A 24,269-nucleotide genomic window follows, 5' to 3' on the forward strand; every position below is an offset into this window, starting at 1 on the left:
CTCTTCTGCGCATGCGGGTCACTTCTGGGCCATTTCACGTTCACACAGGAGATCACAAAAGGTCGCATTTAATTGGAAATATGAACGGCCTTGCAAAAAAATCTAATTTTTTCAAAAAATCGGAATTAAGCATTAAGCCCTGCAGTGTGAACGTAGCCGTAGTTAGGTCATTTTGTAATATATGTTTATGAATGCTACAATAATTTATAGTTGTTTTATAGGCTACTTAATATATTGTTCCATTCAAGGTGCGTTTCCCGAAAGCATTGTTAGCCAACTATGGTCGCAAGTTCCGTCGTTATCAGCATAGTTCAACGATTCGGTGTGTCCCGAAACCATGTGCAAACGTGCTCTACTATGTAAGAACGAGCCAAATATTGAGTCTGGTAATAAAGCAAAATAACTGAGAAAAATAGTCCTCAGATGACATGTCTGTAATTTATATAAAAGAAATCTAGCGTTAATTGGATCTCAAACAGTTTCATTAAAGGTGCATTGCGCAAAATTTCATGTTAAAAATAGCCGTTTTCTAACCCATACATGCTTAAACAATCGCCTGATGGGCTGAATGAGCCCTTCTCTGATCACTGCGATCGCCTCTATAATCCCGTACAGTAAAATAAATAAGAGGGATTCGGGCTTGAATCTGAGACTGGGCGTGACGTCATGCGCGTTCACGCTCGCCTGGCTATGTGCCTATGTCTTGCAGGTTAAGTGTATTCGCCGCCATTCTCCGTATCAGAGAAGACAACTCGAGCGACACAACTTTCCACAAAAGTAGAAGATGGATTCAAAGGGGCTGTTTAGCCTACATCTGGTCACTTCATGCGTTTTCCGTGATCGGATAGCTTAGGCCTATTTGATCGTGAAAAGACCAGGTTGCCCTCCGAAGCGCATTTGAGACGGATTTGAATCTGATCGCTCAAACCACTTGAGGACGTGGTCTGGGCCGCATTCCAGACGAAACTGGACAAGTGTAAATCACTTCCAGCGAATGTGCAGACCGAAGTGCCCGTGCCTTCAGATCAGTTGGACGTGGCTGTGGTTACAAGAGGTAAAAACGATATAAATACTGTTCGTTTTCACACAACACAAACTGCTCGTCTCGTGTCTTAGGCCATCAATGTGTACTTACATTTACGAGGCATTAAATCTTAATCTTAGTCTTAGAGGGACTAAAAAATCTTGTTTAATTTTGACTTCTCTGTACATGCTCTTGGAGGTGAACCCAGGGTAGACCCCCTTATTATAGACCCCCATTATATGACTGATAGACAACAACGGTTTGACCGAAAAATATCAAAATTGAAAATACTGCGGAAACAAAGACACCTACATCTTGGATGCCCTTGAGGTAAGCTAAAACATATCAAAAATGAATTTCAAAGTGAACTATCCCTTTAACCAACAGAAAAACGCTTGGTTTGAAATGAATTTCTGTGTGAATGGTGCTTCATGCACCGCTACTCTACTGACAATGCATAACAGACCTTTTTTGCTAGTGTGACTGCACTTTAATTTAAAGTGCACTGCAAAAAAAAAAAAAAGTTCTTTTTAAACATTATCTGGCCCAAAATTCCAAACTCCGATTGAAAAACCTTTACATTTAAGACTTTTGACAGTACTACTCAGGTCTAAAGTGCCTCTCTTTGTCTAAAGTTTTACAGGTGCTTCCGCATCTTGTTCTGCTGTCAGAGGAGTTTGATGCAGAATGGTCACACATCCATGCCCTCCAAGACCACAGTCATACAGCTCAACCGTAGAGTCTACAGTAACACTGTAGCCTGCACAGCCCAGATCTCCACCGGCATCCACAACTGCAGCACAGAGAGAACCAACCCCCCAGAGGTCAGCCCTTAACCTGAGTCATCCCAGACCAGGATGTGGATGATGATCGTCGACCCTGCCTTGTTTTACGGAATGTAACAGTCTCATTCAACTGGTTTTCTTGGTCTTGGCCTTTTTCATCCTTCTCCATTAACTAGACAACTCATTCACTCTACACAGTTTTCCTTTTACAGCTGCATCAATGAATAAAAAAAAAAGAAAAGAAATGAAAAAGAAAATGGTTCTATACTGTCTCGGGAGAGTAAGACTGGTATATTACTGTGTCTATCTGCTAAATAATTCATTTTGTCACCTTTAACACATAAACAAGCAAATACACACTACCATTCAGAATAGTGGGGTCAGGAAGTTATTTAATTTGAAAAGAAATTCATTATTTAATTCAGCTGACATTTTGAACCTAGTTCTGGCTGCTAAAAACTCAGCTTTGCCAGCACAGGAATAAATTACAAAACCTATTTAAATCATGATCATTTCACAATTTTTTTTTTTTTTTTTTTTAAGAAATGGAGCCTTGGAGCCATAAAGAACTTTCAAAAAAACTAAAATCCTTTACAAGGCAAAACTTTTGAAAGTTTAGATGTACTAAAAGACCAAAACACCCATTTATGATTCCACATTACTTTACTTTAACCGTTCTGCTGCTTCTCAAAATGAAAGTTTTTAAAAAGAATCTGCTAAGAATATTGTAACTTTTGTATATTTATTTGAAAGCATTTTTGCACTTCATGTGAAACATGCTTTTTTCAGCTTAATTTGCACATTAGGCAAGACGTGGAATATCAGATTTAATAAATTATTTAAGTATTTGTAGCCCTGCCTTTCCCATTTATTTTAAATATCCTTTTATTGTCTTTAACTGTTTAAAATGAAGAGTTTCTTCTGGTTAATGTTTCATTTGAACTAGTCAATTGTTATCATTGAATCAATGTCATCAAGTTTCAACTATGCTGATATTGCACAAGGCATTGAGCAGTATTTCCTTTGTGTTATATGTCTGTCATACAAACTCTGAAGGAAAAAAATGTAGCCATACTGCATACTAATGAAAAAAAAAATTGACATGTCATGAATTACATATTTGAGTGTAACAATCTTGCTTTTTTCTTGCTTTTTTAAAAACAGGTTATTTGTTACCAATACCAAAGAGGGCACTCTTATCTGTTCCATCATCCCTCATATATTGTTCCATTTCTCCCAGTTATGTATCATATGATGAGTTCTATTGCAGCCTTGAGCCCAGGTCACTGATGTATAGAAAACTAGAATAAAATTGCAGGCACACTGATTCAGAGCACTTTACAACTGTGATAACGACAGTGTTTCAGGAACAACGCAATAAGTATATATATAAAAAAAACATTTCCACAGAGGGAACATTCATCCATAATTCATGCATAATACACAGGTATGAAAGACTCACTTGGGGTCCTCAATTACTTCTCAGAGGGATTTTCAAAAAAAAAAAAAAAAATGTTTGCAATGTGCTGAATGTATGCCTGGGGATCAATGGTGTCAACCTGTAACACAGCTCAACCAAATCACTCCCATCGCTATAACACTGAAAGGATTGTGTATAAAGTGCCAAACACACCAAGAGGGACAATGTGAGCATTTCTGCATTTAAATATCTGTCTATTTGTAAGAAAGTAGCCACATTAATAACTGTCATAACATTACAAAATGGATATTTGCCTGTCAAATTGTTGAGCCATTTTGTTTGTAGTATAATGCAGATCAATGTATGAAAACCACCAATTGATTGCAGAAGCCTATGATTTACGAGAACCTGTCTGTGTTTTTTATAAAGTCTGAGAGGCATTAACAGCTATTATATGATTGTGAATTGTGTTTGAATTCTAAACCTTCTGATCCAGTAATAATAACTATGATATATAACTAATAATAATAACTATAATAACTATGCACCGTGCTAGACTTGCCCCAATATAAATTTTCAAACAAATATGCATCCACATTCAAACTCAGTGGTATCTGCTTGTTAACTCATAATGTAGTATTGAATACCGTTTCTGGCTCCAAGCTTCCTCTCAGTTTCAAGAATGAATACCATATCTACAGCCATTTAAGAGTACTACTTATTAATAGCACACCTTTAACCCTTAAAGGCACACTTTAGAGCTTTATCGACCAAGGACGTCAATCACTATATCCTCCCCACTGTGTGTGTGCGTGTGTGTGTCTCTGTGTATATATATATATATATATATATATATTACTTCCACATTGCAACAGGTACACATTCCAATTTGTTTATTCTTTTGTTATTATTAAAACATCAAGATCAAGTTTTATACTATTGTAGCAGACCCAACCATGTTAGATATCCATCCAGGTTGCTAAAGACCTGAAAATGCAATTATGATTGGCAAAACATTCCTGCGTTTAAGGGTTATGCTAATCTGTTAACAACCTCAGGGTGTACACTAGAGTCTCTAGGCTCATGGCATCCCAGACAATAACATTTTAATGATTCAGAAAAGATGAATGACAAATTATAATGAAAAAAAAAATATTAGGCAGTTTGATTTATTTGATTGAACAAAGGCAGTTTGATTCTAAACCTCAAATTTAAACTCAAATAAAAATACATGCATAAATGTAGACACTTAAAACATTTGTTTAACCAAAATTTGCCAGTCTCACAGTGTCCTAAACATTAATGTTTTAACAATTCAGAAAAGATTCATCTTTAGGATGTTTAAAGTTTTGAATCATGATTTTTCTGTATTGTTACAGCACACTGTCAGATATTTGCATTGTTTGTTATTTGCTTTTGACATGTGATTGACCATTTGGACCCTGAAACAGTGACATGTGACTTCAGACAAGCGGATTACCTATGGAAAATACCCCCATACTTAGTGGAGTTTAGTAATCCGCATAGACAATCTGGGATTTGGTATCTAATTTAAACTTTATATTATAGTTTCACAATTGTGAAGAAAAAAAAAATCACTTTAGAATATGTATTTCACTCAACTAATTCATTTAATGAGAAAAAACAAGGCAAAAGGGTAGCATTTTCAAACATGGACATTTGGACACCACTATAGGCCAAACACTTCCATTGACATCTCCATAAAAAAATTAATGTTGGCTGTCCACATTAAACATTGAAAATATGTGAGATTTACCGGAATCCATCCCCAAAATAAGGGATTTTTTTTTCTTTTACACGATTCTCGCCCTCAAACTTTGAAAATAAAGCACTAACCTTTAAAATTCTAAAGAGTTTATAACTAGCCTACATGTGTGAGAGAGAAAGTGTGTCATTTAAAAAATATATATCATAGAGAATGTTTAAATACTAATAAAATATCAGCTTATGAAAAAAACCGATGGGCTTTGGGGAAACGGAGGGGGACTACTTCAAGCCGGATCTGTCCGAGCGCGTACGTCTCACACAGTCAGAGCGTAAAAATACGAGATATTTTACGGGAAGACAGCGGGAAAAGAGCTAAAATACGTGAGAAACCCGGAAAAAACACGAGGGTTGACAGCTATGGTCTACAATATGGCCAAATATCTAACACCGGTTCAAAAAGATCTGTAGATACGACTGATTATTCCTGAGCTTGAAGCAATGTATGTTGCATTTTATCAGCCAAACTCAAGGTTTATGAGGAGAGGAGAGTAAATTAATGTAGATGAACTAAACAGATGCGCTCAGATTGTTCTTTGTCATCATTTAAAGCTGGCATGAAATGGAAATTCACCATATCTTGTTTTTTTTTTTACACAACCTGTCACTCTCATGACATCACTCCACTACTATTCTATCAATTACCAATGGACAAAATAAAATCCCATTCCAACACTCGGCTATACCTCAAAATAGGGTAGAAGAGATCAAATCAACTTCCAACATGCCCACTTTAGTTTGACCTCGTAAGGTTCAAATCCAAAATATCAGAAATGGATCTTCCAGTAAAATTACAGACTTCTCCAATCATTTAGTCTGCATAAACCTAAATCCAAATAAAAAAGATGGATAGAATCAAGTCCCCCCAACTTTTACACAATACAGAAGAAAAGATCCATCCATATTTCCCTTCCATGACTTTGATACATTATAATAAATTTTGCAACACTGTACATATGGTCAGAGTGATTTTGTTGGTGTTGAATGTGGGTCAGACTCTTCTAAGCTCTAGGTTGAAAAGCTCAATTTCTGGATGAAAATGTGATGTCTCCATCTGCTACTCTCTGTGGTTTAGGCCAACACTGACTGAGCAAACATCCCACAACCTCCTGACAAAGCAGAAGTCAGAATCTGATATAGGTCACTTTTCAAAATTGGGGTATTTTCCTCACACTTTTGTAGCAGAAATGACATATATTTGACATAAGGAGTTAGGTTTGTCAAGGTTTGGCTTTTTAATGCAGTCTAAGTGCTAGATTTACTAAACGGGAGACGGGAGCGAATTTCCAAAAAAGTGCAGATGGTACTGGGCATAACTGAGCGTGATCTACTGGTGATGCGCAAATGAAAGAACCAACACATTTACACAATGACCAACACAATCTTAGCCTGGTTCAACCAGACTCTAGTACATGAAGGAAAATGAAATTGAGCGGAAGTGCGTAGGAGGGCGCAGCCAGGCTAACACAATCTACCAAGAGCAGCGCGAATTAGCGCCTTCTGATTTAAGACATGCTTTTTGTGGATGGTAAATATACATATACTGTGTTCAATTTCACACTAAAACATTTACACTTGGAGCAATTTATCTCACACAATGTAACACTGTCAATCAATAAAAGGGTGAAAGAAATACTGACGAGGTCCTGATATTGAAGAGGGGGCGGATAATTTGGATCAGCTGTGTGTGTTTGGCCATCATCAAGTAGTTTTTTTTTTTTTTTTTTTTTTTTTTGCCATCATCAAGTAGTATTTCAGACTGAACGTGCTGCGATGATGATAGTTCAGTTCACAACAACAAAACACACAGATCCCGTTGGTCTTGTCAATGTGACCATTTGGAACTTTTTAAAAGTAAACTTTTAAAAACTTTTAAAAAGTATACTCAAAACGTAATGTTAAACGTAAACATATCAACTGTTTCGATGGCTCGCAAGCTCAAACAAGTGTGTGGCGAGCCTGTTGTTTTGTTTCCGGTCTAGCTAGCTGACGAAGCAGCAAAAAGTATGCGAAATGTAAAAAGGTGCAAAAACACTAACTTGATGAGATTTATATATTTTTTTTAATAAATACAACATTAATTACATAGTTTAAACGTACAAAATAGAAATGTATTTGGTCTTTATGTACTGTTTATTTAAATGTGACCTCATTAAGTGTAACAGGGACATGAATTTACATTTTTTTTGTATACTTTGCCTCATTTTTATGAAGACTTCCGTTCATTTTATAACACCACTGCTGAGTTTGTTTTATTACATTACTCAATGATGCACGCCTCTGCATAATTGCCTTCAGCAACCTGCTCATGTTGCAATATATTCACAACCAGGGATGTGACTTTTCCGTATTTATGCACGGACTGCTTCCGACAGCACTAAAAGAGCAAGCGGCTATGCGCAGAACACCCTTATTTCAGCCAGGGCTCAGATTAACACCCAAAATCCATATGGGACTAAAACTCAGTTAGTATATGAACTTGTTACTCACAGGTTGGTGCAATTATCGAATCAAAAAGGCAGATATTTAATTATATAACTATATAATATGACAAGTAAAGCCATACCTATTAGTATTATTATTTTGCGGTTATTCAGTAAAATGATTATTGTTAAATACTTTTTAATTTTACAATAGCCAAATTTGCTTCGTTGATCATATGCCTGACAACCGACCGACGCAAGTGCCATTCTGTAAGCATAATATTTTTGGTTCAAAACCAAAAGAACAAAACCTTGAGTAGAAAAGTGAAGTGAACAATGTTTTCTATTGTGGCTTCTAGTTGTTACCTAGCTGCTTAAGTGAGCAGTCACTATAGGGCTGTTTACACCTTCACTCGTTTTCTCAGATCGGATAGCTATCTGATCAAAATGATTCCATTTACACCTGGTCACATAAATGTGTTTTTGCAAAACGGATATAAATCCGATCTTCAACTCCCGCTCTATATGCAGATTTAATGAAGTGCACGCCACCGAAAGCAACAGATATTGCTGCATTTTATTGATCATCAGCCAGTGTTGTAGTACTCGAGACTCGGACTCGTCTCGGACTCGGTCTCGAGACCATATTTTAATGGTCTTGGTCTTGTCATGGACTCGTGTGCATTTGGACTCGGAATTGACTCGTACTCGAACATTTTTTTTTTTAGGACTCGGACTTATTCCCGAGTCCACTCGTGTTCAATTCAAAATATTTTTCATGATTATTAATGTATGTTAATAAAATATTTCTTTAAATTGATTGACACGCCCAGTGATTGGTGATTTTCTAGTGCGAAACTGCGCATGACAAATTGTAATAAAATTGCTTTTAACACCACCTACTATGTGGCCTTTTTACCCTAAATTGATCATATTTTTTAAACTCTAAGTAAATTCAGTAAAAAAAAAAAAAAAAAAAAAGGATTTCTCTAAGTAAATAAAAGTAAATTAGGTGAATCAACCCTCACTGGTCTCGGTCTCGACTTGGACTCGACCGTCTCTGGTCTCGCACTCGACTCGGACTCGACTCTCTATGGACTCGGTCTTGACTCGGACTCGACTCTCTATGGACTCGGTCTTGACTCGGACTCGACTCTCTCTGGTCTCGGTCTAGACTCGGACTTGAGTGAGGTGGTCTCGACTACAAAACTGTCATCAGCTAATTTCAAAATCAAAGACAGCAGTAAGAGAGAGTGGCAACAGCCCTGGTAAGATCATTTCATTTCATTAGTTTTAATGAAGATGATTGTGTGGTGACTGCTACTTACTTTCAGTTTGATTTGCAATAGTTTGGACGTTGGTTTGATGAATAGATGCTCAGCTGCTCATCTGCGGTAATGCGTGTTGCAGTAGCGACATCATATCTGACTATAACATGACATATAACACGCTCACAATTTTTTTAGCATTTTTGGGAGGAGTAAAATTTACATGTGTGGTTTCAACAACCAGATGCATTTACACATGTCCAGTTTCGTGAGCGATCGGATTCAAATCCGTCTCCGTCCGTTTCGGAGGGCATTTACACCTGGTCTTTTCAGGAAAATGCATGAAGTGGCCATGTGTAAACAGCCCCTATTTTTCACAGTTCTGTCACTCTTGTCTGGGTTTTCTCTTGTTTAGTGACATAGCTGTGACACTCCTGGTTTGTCATGTGTTTGTGTTTAGTCTGGTCTGTTGTGAGTACATGGCTGTCATGTTATTTCCTTGTGCCATGTGCTCTCCTGTCAATTGACTAAACCCTGCCTATCCATGACACTATTACCCATTCATTGGCACTATTACCATTAAAGGTAGAACTCACTTGATGATGGAATGGAAACATGACAGTTGAGAGGCAAATAAAACTTTAAGCACAGATTTCTAAAAGCACAGTCTCTTTTTTGGGAGACAGTTACAAGATGTTCATTTGGGGACGAAGTGTAAAGTTAAGGACAGGTGAAGTGTGCAATTTCTGTGGTGCCAAAAAAGAACAATCAGTAAATGAGTGTGTCACCTCATCCATACTGGAAATAGTTTTGGTAGGTACTTTGAAAGTGGTTTAAAAACAGTAATTTGTGCAATTTGACTAATTGTACTCTTGGAGTTTTGAAACTGTAGCCCAGAATATGTACATGAGTGTGTGTGTGTATGTGCTGGTCTTACCTATGAACCCTGAGGAGGGTGGGTTGGGCTGAATGTTCTCCAGATTGTTACCCTGAATCACATCCCATAACTGCCAGATGTATTTCGGGTGCAGGATGTAGAAAGGCTGAGCGGGGAAGTGCATCCTATGCTCCATGTAAGGTGTGAACAGGTTGTAGTCTGGATTTGAGTACCACTACAAAACAAACAGTGAGTTGATTAAAAAAACGTGTTAATGCCTTACCTTGTGTTAATCTATTTTCTAAATGCATCCTTTTATGAACAATTCCTTCATGTATGTTTTTTTTTTAATTGACCATGTAATGTTTCATCAAAATGGCATAACTGGTGAAATCACAGACTTATTTTTGGTCACGGATGCCCAGCCCGATCTCATCCCTTAGCGTCACATAGAACGCTATATGACAAAACGGTGCTATACTATGCACATGGCACCCTTTATCGTTAATATAACACGCGAACCCAAGGCGTCATAAATCCTTTAGAGTAATATGAGACTACCATACCCTACCCCACACCTAAACCTACCCATCACAGCGCGCGTTATATTAACGATAACGGGTGCCATGTGCGTAGTATAGCGCCGTTTTGTTCTCTTTTTGTTGAAATTTAAAAATATTAAACATATTCCAGGCAATAAGTAATGTAATGTATTGCATATCGCATTGGTACAAATGTTGCAATAAACAACATTACAAATGATCTTGTAATAAAATAAAAAAAAATGACAAAACTATCTCTTTTTGTTGATTTTCAGTTTTATCAATAATAGCCATTATAAAAGGTACAAAAAGATATACAGTAAAGCTTAAATAACATCAAGAAACATATCAGTCAGTCAAAATTCAGCGCTCAAAGATATGAAACTTCACGTAGCCTTCTGGCAAAACTATTGGCCAGGGAACGAATTATAGATTCACGAGACCAAAGATCACCTGTTAGGTTTATAAAAGACGAACTATATCTCATGTTTAACCACTACAGAGACGTCCGAGTCAGCGGCAAACATCAGAACGACTAGTCGAGGAAAGGCTGTTCCAGGCGGGGGACACGAGCGCGAGCGTCCGGTGATCGCTTGGAATGGATCTCAGTCAAATTATCATAAATCTATAAATAAACCACAGATTTGAGCTTTAAAAACTACTTTCTCGCCTGAAAAACTCTTAAAACTACATTTCGTGACACAATAACAGTAGTATTATATTTCAACTGTGTGCTTCTAATGCCCTTGTAGCACGTACGAGTGACGATACTCTGTCCACCAATCAGCATTCTGCAGTGAGTCTAGCTCCACCTTTTAGTACCCTTTCACTGTGCTAGGAACCCTAACGGATGGGTACCCAAAAAGTGGTACGGTACGGTTTGGCTTTTTGGTACCATTCACAACTTTTGATAGTGGAAACGCAAATAATTGCGCACCGAACCGAACTGTACCGTACCGTACCACTCAGTGGAAACGAGTCATGACTGGATGTGATGTTTTCCACTGAATCTCAATCAGATCGGTGTGAGAATTATTAATACTTTTTCAGAAACACCTGATACATTTAAAAACTTTTAACAATGCATGGTTATTGATAAATAATCAATTACTTATTATTTGTCTTATACATAGTTCTTTATTGTTTGCATTCATTTATTCATTCCACCATGGTGAGAATTCAGAAGACCAAGGCTCTTGCTTTTGTATTCCTTTACTGGAGACACTCAAATAAATATTGCAAGTCAATGTGTGCAAAACAGTACCTAGCTCAAATATTAGCCTACCATTAGTGCAAGACATGCTCCTTGACAGTAAAGATTTCAGTGAAAGCATCAGTTTACCCATGTTACCACGCAAGATCATAATAAAACAGCGAAAAAGAGCAAATTCTAACAGTCGTGTCTAGGGTTGGGTATCGAGAATCGAGTATCGATTGGAACCGAGACTAACTTTTCGTTTTTCCCGGAATCGTTCAAAAGTTAAAATTTCGATTCCTAGTTTCGATATTCACAGTCCGCCGAGCGGAAGAAGAAGCCGCTGAACAACACCAACGAAGAAGCGTCTACCGGAAGTGTTGGCATAACCACGCGAGTCGAACATGAGTACCTTACGTCGGCGATCCAAAGTGTGGCTTCGCTTTTCTAAAAATAACGAAATCTCGGCAAAATGCAAAATTTCTGACAAAAGGAGTATTTTTACAGAAGGAGTATTTCCTTCAGAAAGGATTAGTTCCTTCAGAAAGGCCATTGGTTAGCAAGGTTAGCTAAACTTTTTTTACCCTGCCTCTTAAAAGAATCGGAATCGAGAATCGTTAGGAACCGGAATCGAAACAAGGAATCGGAATCGGAATCAGAATCGTTCAAATTCAAACGATACCCAACCCTAGTCGTGTCCAAATGTCGTTTGCAGTGGAGAGGCGGCTTTTCTTTTTGATCTTACAACCGACTTCCTTAATTTTAGAGACAGCAAAAACAGTTTTTTTTAAGGGTTAATTGTAAGCCCAGCAATCTTATTGGCTCTCGGGTTGCCCATGGGGTCGGATATTTTTTTCTTCTTTTTCTAAAGATTTTCTGTGAAAATAGTCCATGACCCGTCAAGCAATCATGGGGTCATCAGATGGCACACCTGTCAGGGACGAGCTGTTACTCTGTGGGAGTCAGTCAAGGCAAATCAGTATAGAAATGACCATCTATTCTGTATGCATCTCATAATGCCTCATTTCATGTAGACAACAACGCGGTGGATGGGATTGTGAGCATCAGAAATGGCATAAGGCAGTTCCAGTGAGGTAAGAGCACAAAGGACAGATTGCAAGCATTTATAGTAATCCGCTCTGATCTTTTTTCCCCCGGTATCGTGGTTTGTGGTTCACAGCGGTGTGTGAGCAGAAGAGCTCAGACCAGACAAATCAGAATAAGCTTCCAGCATGGTGCCTGCGCTTATCTGAATTGCAAAAGTACCATATCACCTGCTCTCTGGACATGTGTGGGGAGAAATACCAAAGAAACGTATGCAATTCTAGAGATGTGAATGCGTTTAAAGAGTTTGAAGACATCAAAATTATCTTAAATGTTAGGGACTGTTATGGATATGGGCTGCCGGAGGAAAATAGGGGTGGGTCATCTCTTTTTATTCTTTGTTGAGGGGAGGGTCATTCAAGTTTTTTTTTAGTCTAGGAGGAGGGTCACCCTACTTTTGTATTCATGAAAACAGCAACATTTCAAAGTGGCTTGTTTGGTGCATATTTTTTCCATGCAGCCTTATGAAGCTTTCTCGGTCTCCCAGCGCTATCAGTTGGGTCTGACCCAAAAAAAAAAAAAAAAAAAAAAAAAATTAAAAAATTTACCTGGCAAAAGCATGAGCAAATAATTAGGGGCCAAGCACCGAAGGTGCGGAGGCACCTATTGTATCTGTGCCGGTTCTTATTAGGGGCCAAGCACCGAAGGTGCGGAGGCACCTATTGTATCTGTGCCGGTTCTTATTATTTATTATTATTATTCTTCTTCCGACTGGGCGTCTATGGCAGCCCATAGACCGGTTTGCGGGAAAGTTGTTTTGGTTTGACATTCTGATAGAGGACAGTCCCAACTTTAAATACTCCAATTTTGGTGTCTCTAACTCATTCCCTCTAGCGCCACCAACTGTCCAAAGTTTCACTTTTATTATGCTAATAACTTTTGAACCGTAAGGCCTATCAACAAAATTCTTTTTTCCTCTTGTTCCTGAGCTCATGCCGATTCGATCGCACCCTATGACGTCATTTTCCGTCATAAAAAATTGGCCGCCATTTTGAATTTTCCAAAAAACCTACTTTTGCGAACTCGTCCTAGACGGTTTGTCCGATTTTCACCAAAATCGCACCGGATCATCTCCAGGCAGTGCTGACAAAAAGTTATGGAATTCAAGATGATTCGAATAACCGTTTTCGATAAGCGCGCAAACTAATTTTACGTAGCGCTTGCGAAAACAGACGTGAGGCTGTATCTCCGCAACGCTTACTCGTTTTCAGACCAAACTTTGTACGTGTCATCACAAGCATGACCTGAGGCTACATGCAGCGTTTCGGCGCAGCGCCACCTAGTGGTCCGGAGATATGAAAAATGGCTATTTTTGCTCGTAACTTCTGAACGGTTTGTCCAAAAATCAAAAACTTGGTCTCGTTAGATTCAGGGCATCATGCCGAGTCGACCGATATCCAATTTTCCCAGATCGGCCATTTTGGCTGTCGGCCATTTTGAATTATGTGCTAAAATGCTGTATTTTTTGAACGCATGAACGAATTGTTACGAAACTCGGTATGGGTCATCAGTACGATGCCCTGAAGGAGCCTGAGAAGTTTCGAAACAGCGCCACCTAGTGGTGAATTTTTTTTTCCAAACGCTTATAACTTTGGGTGTGGTACACTTATTTTCACGGGAGTCATATTTTTGAGGTCCTGAATCGTTGCCGAGTCCAACGATACCAAATATGTCGGCTTTCGTCTCACGGATGGCGTAGCGTAGCGATTTAGCGCGAAAAAAACACTTGGCGATATCTTCAAAACCGCTGTTCCGATCGAGACGAAACCACCGTCAGAAACACGGAATCATAGCTTGTTAACTATATGCAAAAGCCCAAATGCGTAAATATTGATAGTAAGGGGTAGTAAAATTCAAACAAAGTCATGTGTCAGTCATTTTTTACGTGTTTTTTCATATAAATGTTTATAACTCGGAAGCAAATTGAGATATTTTCACCAAAACTGACACACATATGTATGGGGTCACTCTGAGGACACATAAAAAAAATTGTGGGACTGAGCCTCTTGGTGGCGCTATAATAGAACAAAACGTGAATTTCCCATTGACTTCAATACAGTTTTGTGAAATACAATGCTATACTAAACAAATGCTTTGGTCTAACATTACAAAACTCAGTGTGTGCCATAAGCAGCATGCCCTGAAGGTACTCAAAAGATTTTGAGACAGCGCCACCTGTTGGTCAAAAGTTATAATTAATTTCTGAGAACGCTAATAACTTTTGAACAAATTTGCCTATTGCAATGAAACTGATCTTAATAGATTCCTTGGGTTATGCCGAAAACATAGATGTCAGGTTTTGCATAATCAGCTAAACTTCCTGTCCGCCATCTTTATTTCTTTGAAAAACCTTCTTTTTCGAACTCCTCCTAGACCGTTTGTCCGATTTTCACGAAAATTTAATCGTATCATCTCCAGACGGAGCCGAATAAAAGTTATGGATTGCGTGACGATAGACAAAACCTTTTTCGTATACCACAGCATCAAATTTGAGGCATGCTGCCAAAATGACTATTTAGGCTTTATCTCTGCAATGCCTTCACATTTTGACACCAAACGTTGCATGTGTCATTGTCACCTCCCTCTGACCACATCACATCTATTTCGTAACTGCGCCACCTATTGTTCGAAAGTGATAACCCATTAAATCATCTTATAAGTTAATGTTTATGTGATTTTCTTAGCCATTTGCCCAAAGTTCTCTCAAAATGCCCTTAATTGCTCCTTGCTGCAGTTGGTCTGCCACTCCTTGCCATTTTGGCATATGTTGCCGCTTCTTGCGCTTGGCCCCGGTAATGGCTGCTTGCAGCTATATTTATTATTATTATTATTCTTCTTCCGACTGGGCGTCTATGGCAGCCCATAGACCGGTTTGCGGGAAAGTTGTTTTGGTTTGACATTCTGATAGAGGACAGTCCCAACTTTAAATACACCAATTTTTGTGTCTCTAACTCATTCCCTCTAGCGCCACCAACTGTCCAAAGTTTCACTTTTATTATGCTAATAACTTTTGAACCGTAAGGCCTATCAACAAAATTCTTTTTTCCTCTTGTTCCTGAGCTCATGGCGATTCGATCGCACCCTATGACGTCATTTTCCGTCATAAAAAAATGGCCGCCATATTGAATTTTCTAAAAAACCTACTTTTGCGAACTCGTCCTAGACGGTTTGTCCGATTTTCACCAAAATCGCACCGGATCATCTCCAGGCAGTGCTGACAAAAAGTTATGGAATTCATGATGATTCGAATAACCGTTTTCGATAAGCGCGCAAACTAATTTTACGTAGCGCTTGCGAAAACAGACGTGAGGCTGTATCTCCGCAACGCTTACTCGTTTTCAGACCAAACTTTGTACGTGTCATCACAAGCACGACCTGAGGCTACGTGCTGCGTTTCGGCGCAGCGCCACCTAGTGGTCCGGAGATATAAAAAATGGCTATTTTTGCTCGTAACTTCTGAACGGTTTGTCCAAAAATCATAAACTTCATCTCGTTAGATTCAGGGCGTCATGCCGAGTCGACTGATATCCAATTTTCCCAGATCGGCCATTTTGGCTGTCGGCCATTTTGAATTATGTGCTAAAATGCTGTATTTTTTGAACGCATGAACGAATTGTTACGAAACTCGGTATGGGTCATCAGTACGATGCCCTGAAGAAGCCTGAGAAGTTTCGAAACAGCGCCACCTAGTGGTGAATTGTTTTTTTCAAACGCTTATAACTTTGGGTGTGGTACACTTATTTTCACGTGAGTCATCTTTTTGAGTTCCTGAATCGTTACCGAGTCCAACGATACTAAACATGCTGGGTTTCGTGTTACGGTTGGTGTAGCGTAGCGATTTAGCGCGAAAAAAACACTTGGCGATATCTTCAAAACCGCTGTTCCGATCGAGACGAAACCACCGCCAGAAACACGGAATCATAGCTTGTTAACTATACGCTAATGCCCAAATGCGAAAATATTGATAGTAAGGGGTAGTAAAATTCAAACAAAGTCATGTGTCAGTCATTTTTTACGTGTTTTTTCATATAAATGTTTATAACTCGGAAGTGAATTGAGATATTTGCACCAAAATTGACACACATATGTATGGGGTCACTCTGAGGACACATAAAAAAAATTGTGGGACTGAGCCTCTTGGTGGCGCTATAATAGAACAAAACGTGAAATTCCCATTGACTTCAATAGAGTTTTGTGAAATAAAATGCTATACTAAACAAATGCATTGGTGTAATATTACAAAACTCAGTGTGTGCCATAAGCAGCATGCCCTGAAGGTACTCAAAAGATTTTGAGACAGCGCCACCTGTTGGTCAAAAGTTATAATTAATTTCTGAGAACGCTAATAACTTTTGAATAAATTTGCCTATTGCAATGAAACTGATCTTAATAGATTCCTTCGGTTAATGCCGAAAACATAGATATCAGGTTTTCCATAATCAGACAAACGTCCTGTTCACCATCTTTATTTCTTTGAAAAACCTTCTTTTTCGAACTCCTCCTAGACGGTTTGTCCGATTTTCACGAAAATTGAATCGTATCATCTCCAGACCGTGCCGACTAAAAGTTATGAATTGCACGATGATAGACAAAACCATTTTTGTATACCACAGCATCAAAGTTTAGGCATGCTGCCAAAATTACTATTTAGGCTTTATCTCTGCAATGCCTTCACATTTAGACACCAAACTTTGCATGTGTCATTGTCACCTCACTCTGACCACATCACATCTATTTCGTAACTGCGCCACCTATTGTTCGAAAGTGATAACCCATTAAATGATCTTATAAGTTAATGTTTATGTGATTTTCTTAGCCATTTGCCCAAAGTTCTCTCAAAATGCCCTTAATTGCTCCTTGCTGCAGTTGGTCTGCCACTCCTTGCCATTTTGGCATATGTTGCCGCTTCTTGCGCTTGGCCCCGGTAATGGCTGCTTGCAGCTATATTTAACTTTTGTGATTGTGAATAAGTGCAGTGTCCTGTGAGTATAACTCTACCGCGACATTAACATGTGATATGAATGTACGTTGAGTATTTTGGGACTGAGGCGCTAGAACTAGGGCTGAAATGATTAAGAACTTGTAAAAAAAACCCAAAAAAACAATGGCTATCTGAACATCTTTGCCAAGCGCAAACCAGTACAGAAGTAACACAATCATTTTGGAGGGTCATCGAAAAAAAATATTACTGGCGAAGTCTTTTTTGACTACAGATCACAAAACTCCTCCTGTGGACCCTAAAATAAAAAAAATAAATAAAAAAATGAAGTCCCTTAGAGGCTATATTAATATGCCCTTTTACAAATTCCTGTTTTTGTTTTTGAGTCCTACTAGAATAGGTTTTCATACTTGAATGTTCAAGAAAAACACATACATTTGTTGTCAAAATTATTCCACCCCCTTGACCTGCAAGAGATTTTGCTGCCTATCATTTGAGTGATTCTGAGAAAAAAAAAAAAAGACAATGAAAAAAATCTAATTAAAAATTATTCAATGCCCAAAAGTCATATTTATTCTTATTACTTCTATAAACACTGCCAGTAAGTGCTTAGAAGCGTATGTCACCTCTCCACTTCAATCTTGGCCAATTCCTTAATTGGAAAAAGTTTCCAGATCAAATTTTCATGTTACCACCAAATATGTTCAATAAAATTTAAATATGAAGACTGCAAAGGCCACTCAAGAATATTCGATGAATGATCCCTGAACCCAGATGAAGTAGGTTTGGATTTTTAGTTGGGATGTCAGGAAAGTCCAATGATCATCAAGCTTCAGTCTCTGCAACAATGGCATCATCCTATTTGCCAAAATGGCTTGATACTTTGAATAAGTACTGCTGTCCTTCATACAGTCAAGATTTCCACTCCCCGCAACTGCAAGGCATCCACATAACAAGACTGAACCACCCCCATGGTTGACCATGGAGATGTTCTTGTTCTGCTTTATCTTTTATATTAAGCTTTATATTTGTCTAATAAAAGCTTCAAGCTCTGTGTCTGCTTCAATACCCTGCTTCAGGCACAGCAGACGTTAAGCTTATGAACAAGGCTACCAGCTGTGTCTCTAACAACTGTCAGTGTGTTGGACATCTTGTAGCCATAGACTTTCTAATGTAATAAAACAATGTTCTCTATACCTTTTGTGAGAGCTCTTTTGATTACGCCATAATTGCTTCTCAACTTTAGCACATGCCTGGGTGTAACAATGATGCAATGAAAAAAATGCATGTAAGTGTAACAGCACAAGCTAATTTAGTTTGTATAGAGCTTTCAAAGGCTTAATTGTGTTTTAACACAACACTGTAAATGATTTCTGTTGTTTTCACAGGATTATACTGTTTTTCTCAACAGTTTCTTACTGTATAATCTATGTACAGTAAGTTACGGTAGATTTAGTTGTTTTCACAGTATTAAATTGTTTTTTCAACAGTTATGTACTGTGCACACAGTTGACAGTATGTTACTGTAGAATTGCAATGCATTCTGGGAAATTATCAGTTACTGTTAATCTAAATACAGCAGTGCAATTGACCGCGAAAAACACCACACACAGTTCCACGGGTAAAATTGCTAGCCTACTAATGTTATTCTTACATTTAAAATAAAAATGTAGCACTGGTTGACCATTAACAGTCATAATTTATGACATAATTTATGTCAGTGGGGTGTGCATGAGAGCATATTTGACTTTGGAAGAGTTTCTCTGTCGTGTCAGTGGTGCTGCTGTCTTTTCTGCCGACCTGCAACTTCTTCATCTGGTAAGTAATAATTCTTATAATGTGTATATGCAAACGGATTCTAGCTAATAACTTTAAAGTTATTTAGAATAGCTGACCACGATTTCTATATTCAATTTAATATATTCTAGACATTTTAATATAATATGTATATGATAGGCTACTCTACAATGTAGCCATTTGGGATATTACTGTAAATTCAAATACATTAGTACGAAATGACCGCGAAAAATAACCACAACAAGCTGCCATTTTATGAAGAACTCTTCAGTTCCCTTCCCTCTGTAAGAACACGCAGGCCGTGCATCGCGTCGCTGTCGGTCGGCAACGTTTTCGCCATACATCTGGTTAGTAATTCATATTTTTATGCAAACCATATGAGTTACTTACGTTAACAGATCAACCTTAGAAAGAAGTGGCCGCGGAATGTTCTACGTCTGTATAAGTCAGACGCGGATTTCTTTTATGTTGATGGCCTTACTTGATTAAATGTGATTTTATTGACATATATTTCATATGTAACCTCTTATACGGTCAAAATGGTCTAATCATTTTGTTATTTACCACGTTAAGTCGGTGGAAGCGCCTGCACGTTCATTATTTTATGACTTACAGGGGTTAGGAATTGCTAATCGATAAATGTATCCTGAAATCGGACATCCAAGGTTAGGATTCGGAATTATTGTTATAAAATTAAAGTGCCGATTCCTCTTATTGATTTTTTCACGCTTATTTTCGTGTAAATCCTGACCTGGCGTTCTGCCATTATAACGTTACCTCAGTGATAAAGTTGGACCGCGGAAAGCGCCCAAGGTGTATTTTTGTCCAAAATACAAAGCTATGTGTGACATTTACAGTATTTGTTGTGGTCTTTGTTAATCTTTGGTTATCATTAACGACACATACACGAGGGAGTTAGCCCAGTGTTGAACACTTTACTAGCGAACTTAGAATCAACAACAACAAAAAAAAACCCGGGTCATACCAACTACACAAACTGCCTGGGGGTGTTCCGGTAGGAACCATTCACTGCATATACTACAGTATTGTCGGCTATAATATCATTTTTTTTTTTTTTACTATGTGTAAACTGACATGTACTCATTTGAAGGGAACGATGCCTTGTCAATCTTTTTTTAAGTCATGTAACTTAGTATCACACAAGCAAGATTTAGCCTACGTTTTCACGTGATTGTAAATGAATTGATTTTAAACAACAGTCCAACAAACAAGATTTTAGTATTAAGTGAATTACACTTTAGACATCATTTTGTCTGTTTTTGCTGTTTAGCCAAAACAACAACAAAAACGTACTATATTTTAACTGTCTTGTCTGTTCTCCTTTTCCACAGGTGTGAGCTGTGCATGTTAAGAAGACCCCTATCCATCTTGATGACCGATGAATTGTAAATCTAATCTAATTTAATTATTCTATTTATCTAACTACTACTACTATACCTTGGTCCAGTACTGACCCACTGAGAACATTTTAAACGAATTTTTATCCATCTGTGAATTTTGTCTATCTGCAAGTTGTTTAGAATTGTTGTGTGAAAATAAACGTTGCTGTACAGTTTAAGGTTTAATTGCATACAAGCTTGGATAGAAAACGTCCTATTGCAAAAGTTAGAACATAAGTCTGCATATAAATAATTATTGATACCGTAATGCAAGTTTTTCATGGCACATGTGCATGATGAGGTTGTTTTGTGTTTAGTTTTTTTTTTTTTTAAGGACACTGGATAACTTGTCATTTTGTAATACTCATCTGGATTGGTGGTTTACTCGTCAAAGCTTTTATAGTTTATAAGTTTATATGTGTCTCCCAGCCCTGCAAATCTGGTCCCTTAGATAGAAAGCAGCCAAAAACCCTTTAAAATCAGCAACTGACCAGTTAGACAGTCTATCTCAAACCAATAGACAATCTTAGACTAGTTTAAGCTGTTTTACCCCAGCAGGGAGTGGGTGGATGAGTTGTTATGAACTATCTTTCTAATAGATTGATCAGATAGCACCCCTTTAATCTTTTCTATTTTACCTGTTCATGATAATTTTTGCATGTATTTATGCATAATTGTTCATGATTGTCATGCATGATTTTTATTGTATTATATTACATTTTTATTATTAATGTATTTAATTGTATTAATGTATTTAAATGTATATTATGTAAATGTACTAATGTGTTTGAAAATACACAATAAACCTTGTGCAGTTAAAGCTTCAATTGTTCTTTTTTCTATTTCCCATTAACAGTTAAAATAATATTTCTACGGATTTTCTACAGGTTACACAGTAGCACTATAAAATAAATACAATAACATTTCATACTATACAGTATTATTAAAAATTAACAGTGTAATTCTGTACTTTAATATGGTAAGAAATTACGGTAAAATAATGTTATTTAATTTGCAGTATGCTTAACAGTACTGTAGTTAGTGTTACGGTAATTTTACTGTTAAATTAAATACAGCAAGTACTGGATAATTGTTGCCAGTAAGTTACTGTTAATTTGACAAGAAATTTTTTACAGTGAATGTTGTACCATACCATACAAACAAGACTTAAAAACAGCAGTGTTTAATAGGAGGAGTTGAATAATTATGACACTAGGACAAAAGAGGACAAGATTCTATAACTCAAAAGCATATATATATATATATATATATATATATATATATATATATATATTATATTATATTATATTATATATTAAGTATATATTATATATTAACATTATCACTTAATTTGCCACCAAACCGTTTTAGATAGGATAAAGAAAAACTATCTTTATAAAAGCGTACATTTCTAAAGGATTACACTCTCTGGGGGGATTGAATAATTTGGATTTCAACTATTTTACATTAATGCAGAACCAGAGTCTGTACGCTCTGTTTAGTTCCTGTCTCTATAATGAAGCCCTTCTTCACAAAAAGTGCAATGTGCTCTGATTGGTCAGCTGGACCAGTGTATGGTTATTGGTCAACCTCTTTAGAAATGTCAAGGTAATGCCATTACCACAAGCTAACACACTACTAATGCAACTCAACCAGGCCTTGACCCATTTATTTTGCGAAAACCTTGGGCGGGAATTATTTAAATGAGGATTATTGTGATGTGTACATTCACGGAAGAAAAATCAAGACTACAATCGAGGCGTTTGAGTTCAGAAACCTTGATTACTGATATAAAGAATATGCCTTTGGATTGACTTTGTGCTTTTTGGAACTTCAGATTTTATCATAACATCAAACAAATAAAAATTGTGAAAAAAAGCATAACAGGTTCTCTTTCAATTATTGTTGATGACTAATGAAGAAAATAGCTTTATAGGAAACTTCTGTTGTTGGTGGTTTAATGTGTTTTTTTGGGTAGTCAGTACTCACTTTGTGCAGGTTCAGGGTGTATGGAGCAGGATCCCACGCCACTAGCGTTACATTCTTGTACAATGAGCTTGTGTTAAACTGGTGCTTGGGATTCGCCAGAATCTGCAAGCAAAACAGACAATATGTTACACAAAATGACAAACGAAAGAAGGACGAGATACAAAATTGAGGCCCAACTAACGTGATTAGTCAGAAAACACAAGAGCATCACTGACTTTGACTTAACCATGTGTAATGTTATGCTATATGTAATGTAATGTTATGTTAACCATGTGTAAGTTTCTAGCGAAGAGAAATTCATCAGTCCACATTGCTGCAAAAAACAAAACATATTTGATGTTTAATATACAGTTACAAAATCATTAAAAATTTTGGAGTAAGATTTTTTCTCTTTTAATTAAATTAAATTAATGATTTTCCCCAGGAAGGATGCATTCATTTAATCAAAAGTGACAGGAAATACATTTGTTACACTTTTTTTCCCTCCAATAAATTCTCAAAGAATCCAAAAAAATAAGCATCAACTTTCATTTCAACATTCAACATTTATAAGAAAGTTATATAAAAAAATGTAATTTTCCTTTGCGAAATATTACAAGATTGCCATTTTATTGTATTTTAGATCAAATAAATGCACCATTTGTGATCATAAGAGGCTTCTTTCAAAATATAAAAATAATGTAAATATAAAACAATTATAAAACGGTAGTTTACTGTACATTTTCAAAATGCAGATATGTGAATATTTGATAACTATGGTGGAGATTATTACAAAAAAAAAAAAATGCCCTAAAATCAGTCTGTTCCCTACAAAAGCTGTTGCATGACTTGCATGGTAATGACAATTGCATGACAGATTACTTGCAATAGCGCGTGAATTACTTGAAGCACTTAGATAAAGCCTTTTTTTGGAGTTTTTTTTTTTGTTCCTTTCAGAGCCTGACAGCTCATGGTAACAGTCTTCAAATCAGCTCCTTTTCAAACCTGTATGACTGACTTTATTCTTTGGGAGACAAATGGCACACGGTCGAGCCAGCGAGTCAACCTTTAAAACACTACGTTGAAGCTCCCATCTTATTCACATTGATCTGTACATTCATGAAAGTGACAAAAGGATCCAGCACATTTGACAACTTCTCTGGCAGCATGGTTTTAAGGTTGTTTACCCGGTAAGCATGTGTCCACTAGGACATGATGACTCAGATCTATAGCTGAAAAGAAAACAGCCTGAGGACGATCCAGAGGGTGTTGGAATAAGACCTCCTTTAATTATCTGGATGATTCACTGAAAGTTGAATTACTACTAATGCCTGCTGAAAACATCAAACATTGCTCACCTGAGAGTTGATGATGCGTACGGTGGTTTTATTCCCAACGTCTCTTTCATAACCCTTAGTAGGAGCTGTATTAAACCGCAGCACTGCATCATGGGAGTCTGGAATCACAAAAAAAGTGGGGCTTTAACCACATGATGCCTCAAACTGAGTCATGTTCAAAAGAACAAATATTGAACAACAAAGGCATTTCATTCCTGCACATCTTCAAATAACAATACAAACCAACATGTTCTATGAGAAAAAGAGAGGCCACTAACAACAACTAATAGGAAAAATACTTTTTTTTAAAGCAAAAAGTCAGAAAACACAGAACACAATGTACAAGAGTGGATTGGTGGAAGTGTGAGGGTGCAGCGCTGGTAAACATGTTCCTCACGCTGCTCA

The 24,269-nt window shown here is 37.3% G+C and overlaps 2 protein-coding genes across 5 annotated transcripts in view; one reads left to right on the forward strand and one right to left on the reverse strand.

Moving 5' to 3' along the window:
* tmtops2b (teleost multiple tissue opsin 2b) overlaps positions 1-3,679 on the forward strand; it is a 38,396-nt gene extending 34,717 nt beyond the window's left edge. The window contains exon 4 of the mRNA XM_039683265.2: positions 1,660-3,679. Within this exon, the coding sequence (XP_039539199.2) occupies positions 1,660-1,860 (201 nt within the window). The 3' untranslated portion in view covers positions 1,861-3,679. The remainder of the gene's footprint in view (positions 1-1,659) is intronic.
* st6gal2a (ST6 beta-galactosamide alpha-2,6-sialyltranferase 2a) overlaps positions 1-24,269 on the reverse strand; it is a 68,304-nt gene that overhangs the window by 1,842 nt on the left and 42,193 nt on the right. For 3 of the 4 annotated variants that reach the window (XM_039683262.2, XM_039683263.2, XM_089133331.1), the window contains exons 3-5: positions 23,886-23,983; positions 22,549-22,650; positions 9,643-9,817 (exon numbers count right to left, since the gene is read on the reverse strand). In XM_039683262.2, coding sequence (XP_039539196.2) covers positions 9,643-9,817; positions 22,549-22,650; positions 23,886-23,983 — 375 coding nt within the window. The remainder of the gene's footprint in view (positions 1-9,642; positions 9,818-22,548; positions 22,651-23,885; positions 23,984-24,269) is intronic. The other variant, XM_039683264.2, reaches the window with a different exon arrangement.

Source organism: Pimephales promelas, chromosome 7 (assembly GCF_988280905.1).
Source record: "Pimephales promelas chromosome 7, fPimPro1.hap1.1, whole genome shotgun sequence".
NCBI lineage: Eukaryota > Metazoa > Chordata > Actinopteri > Cypriniformes > Leuciscidae > Pimephales > Pimephales promelas.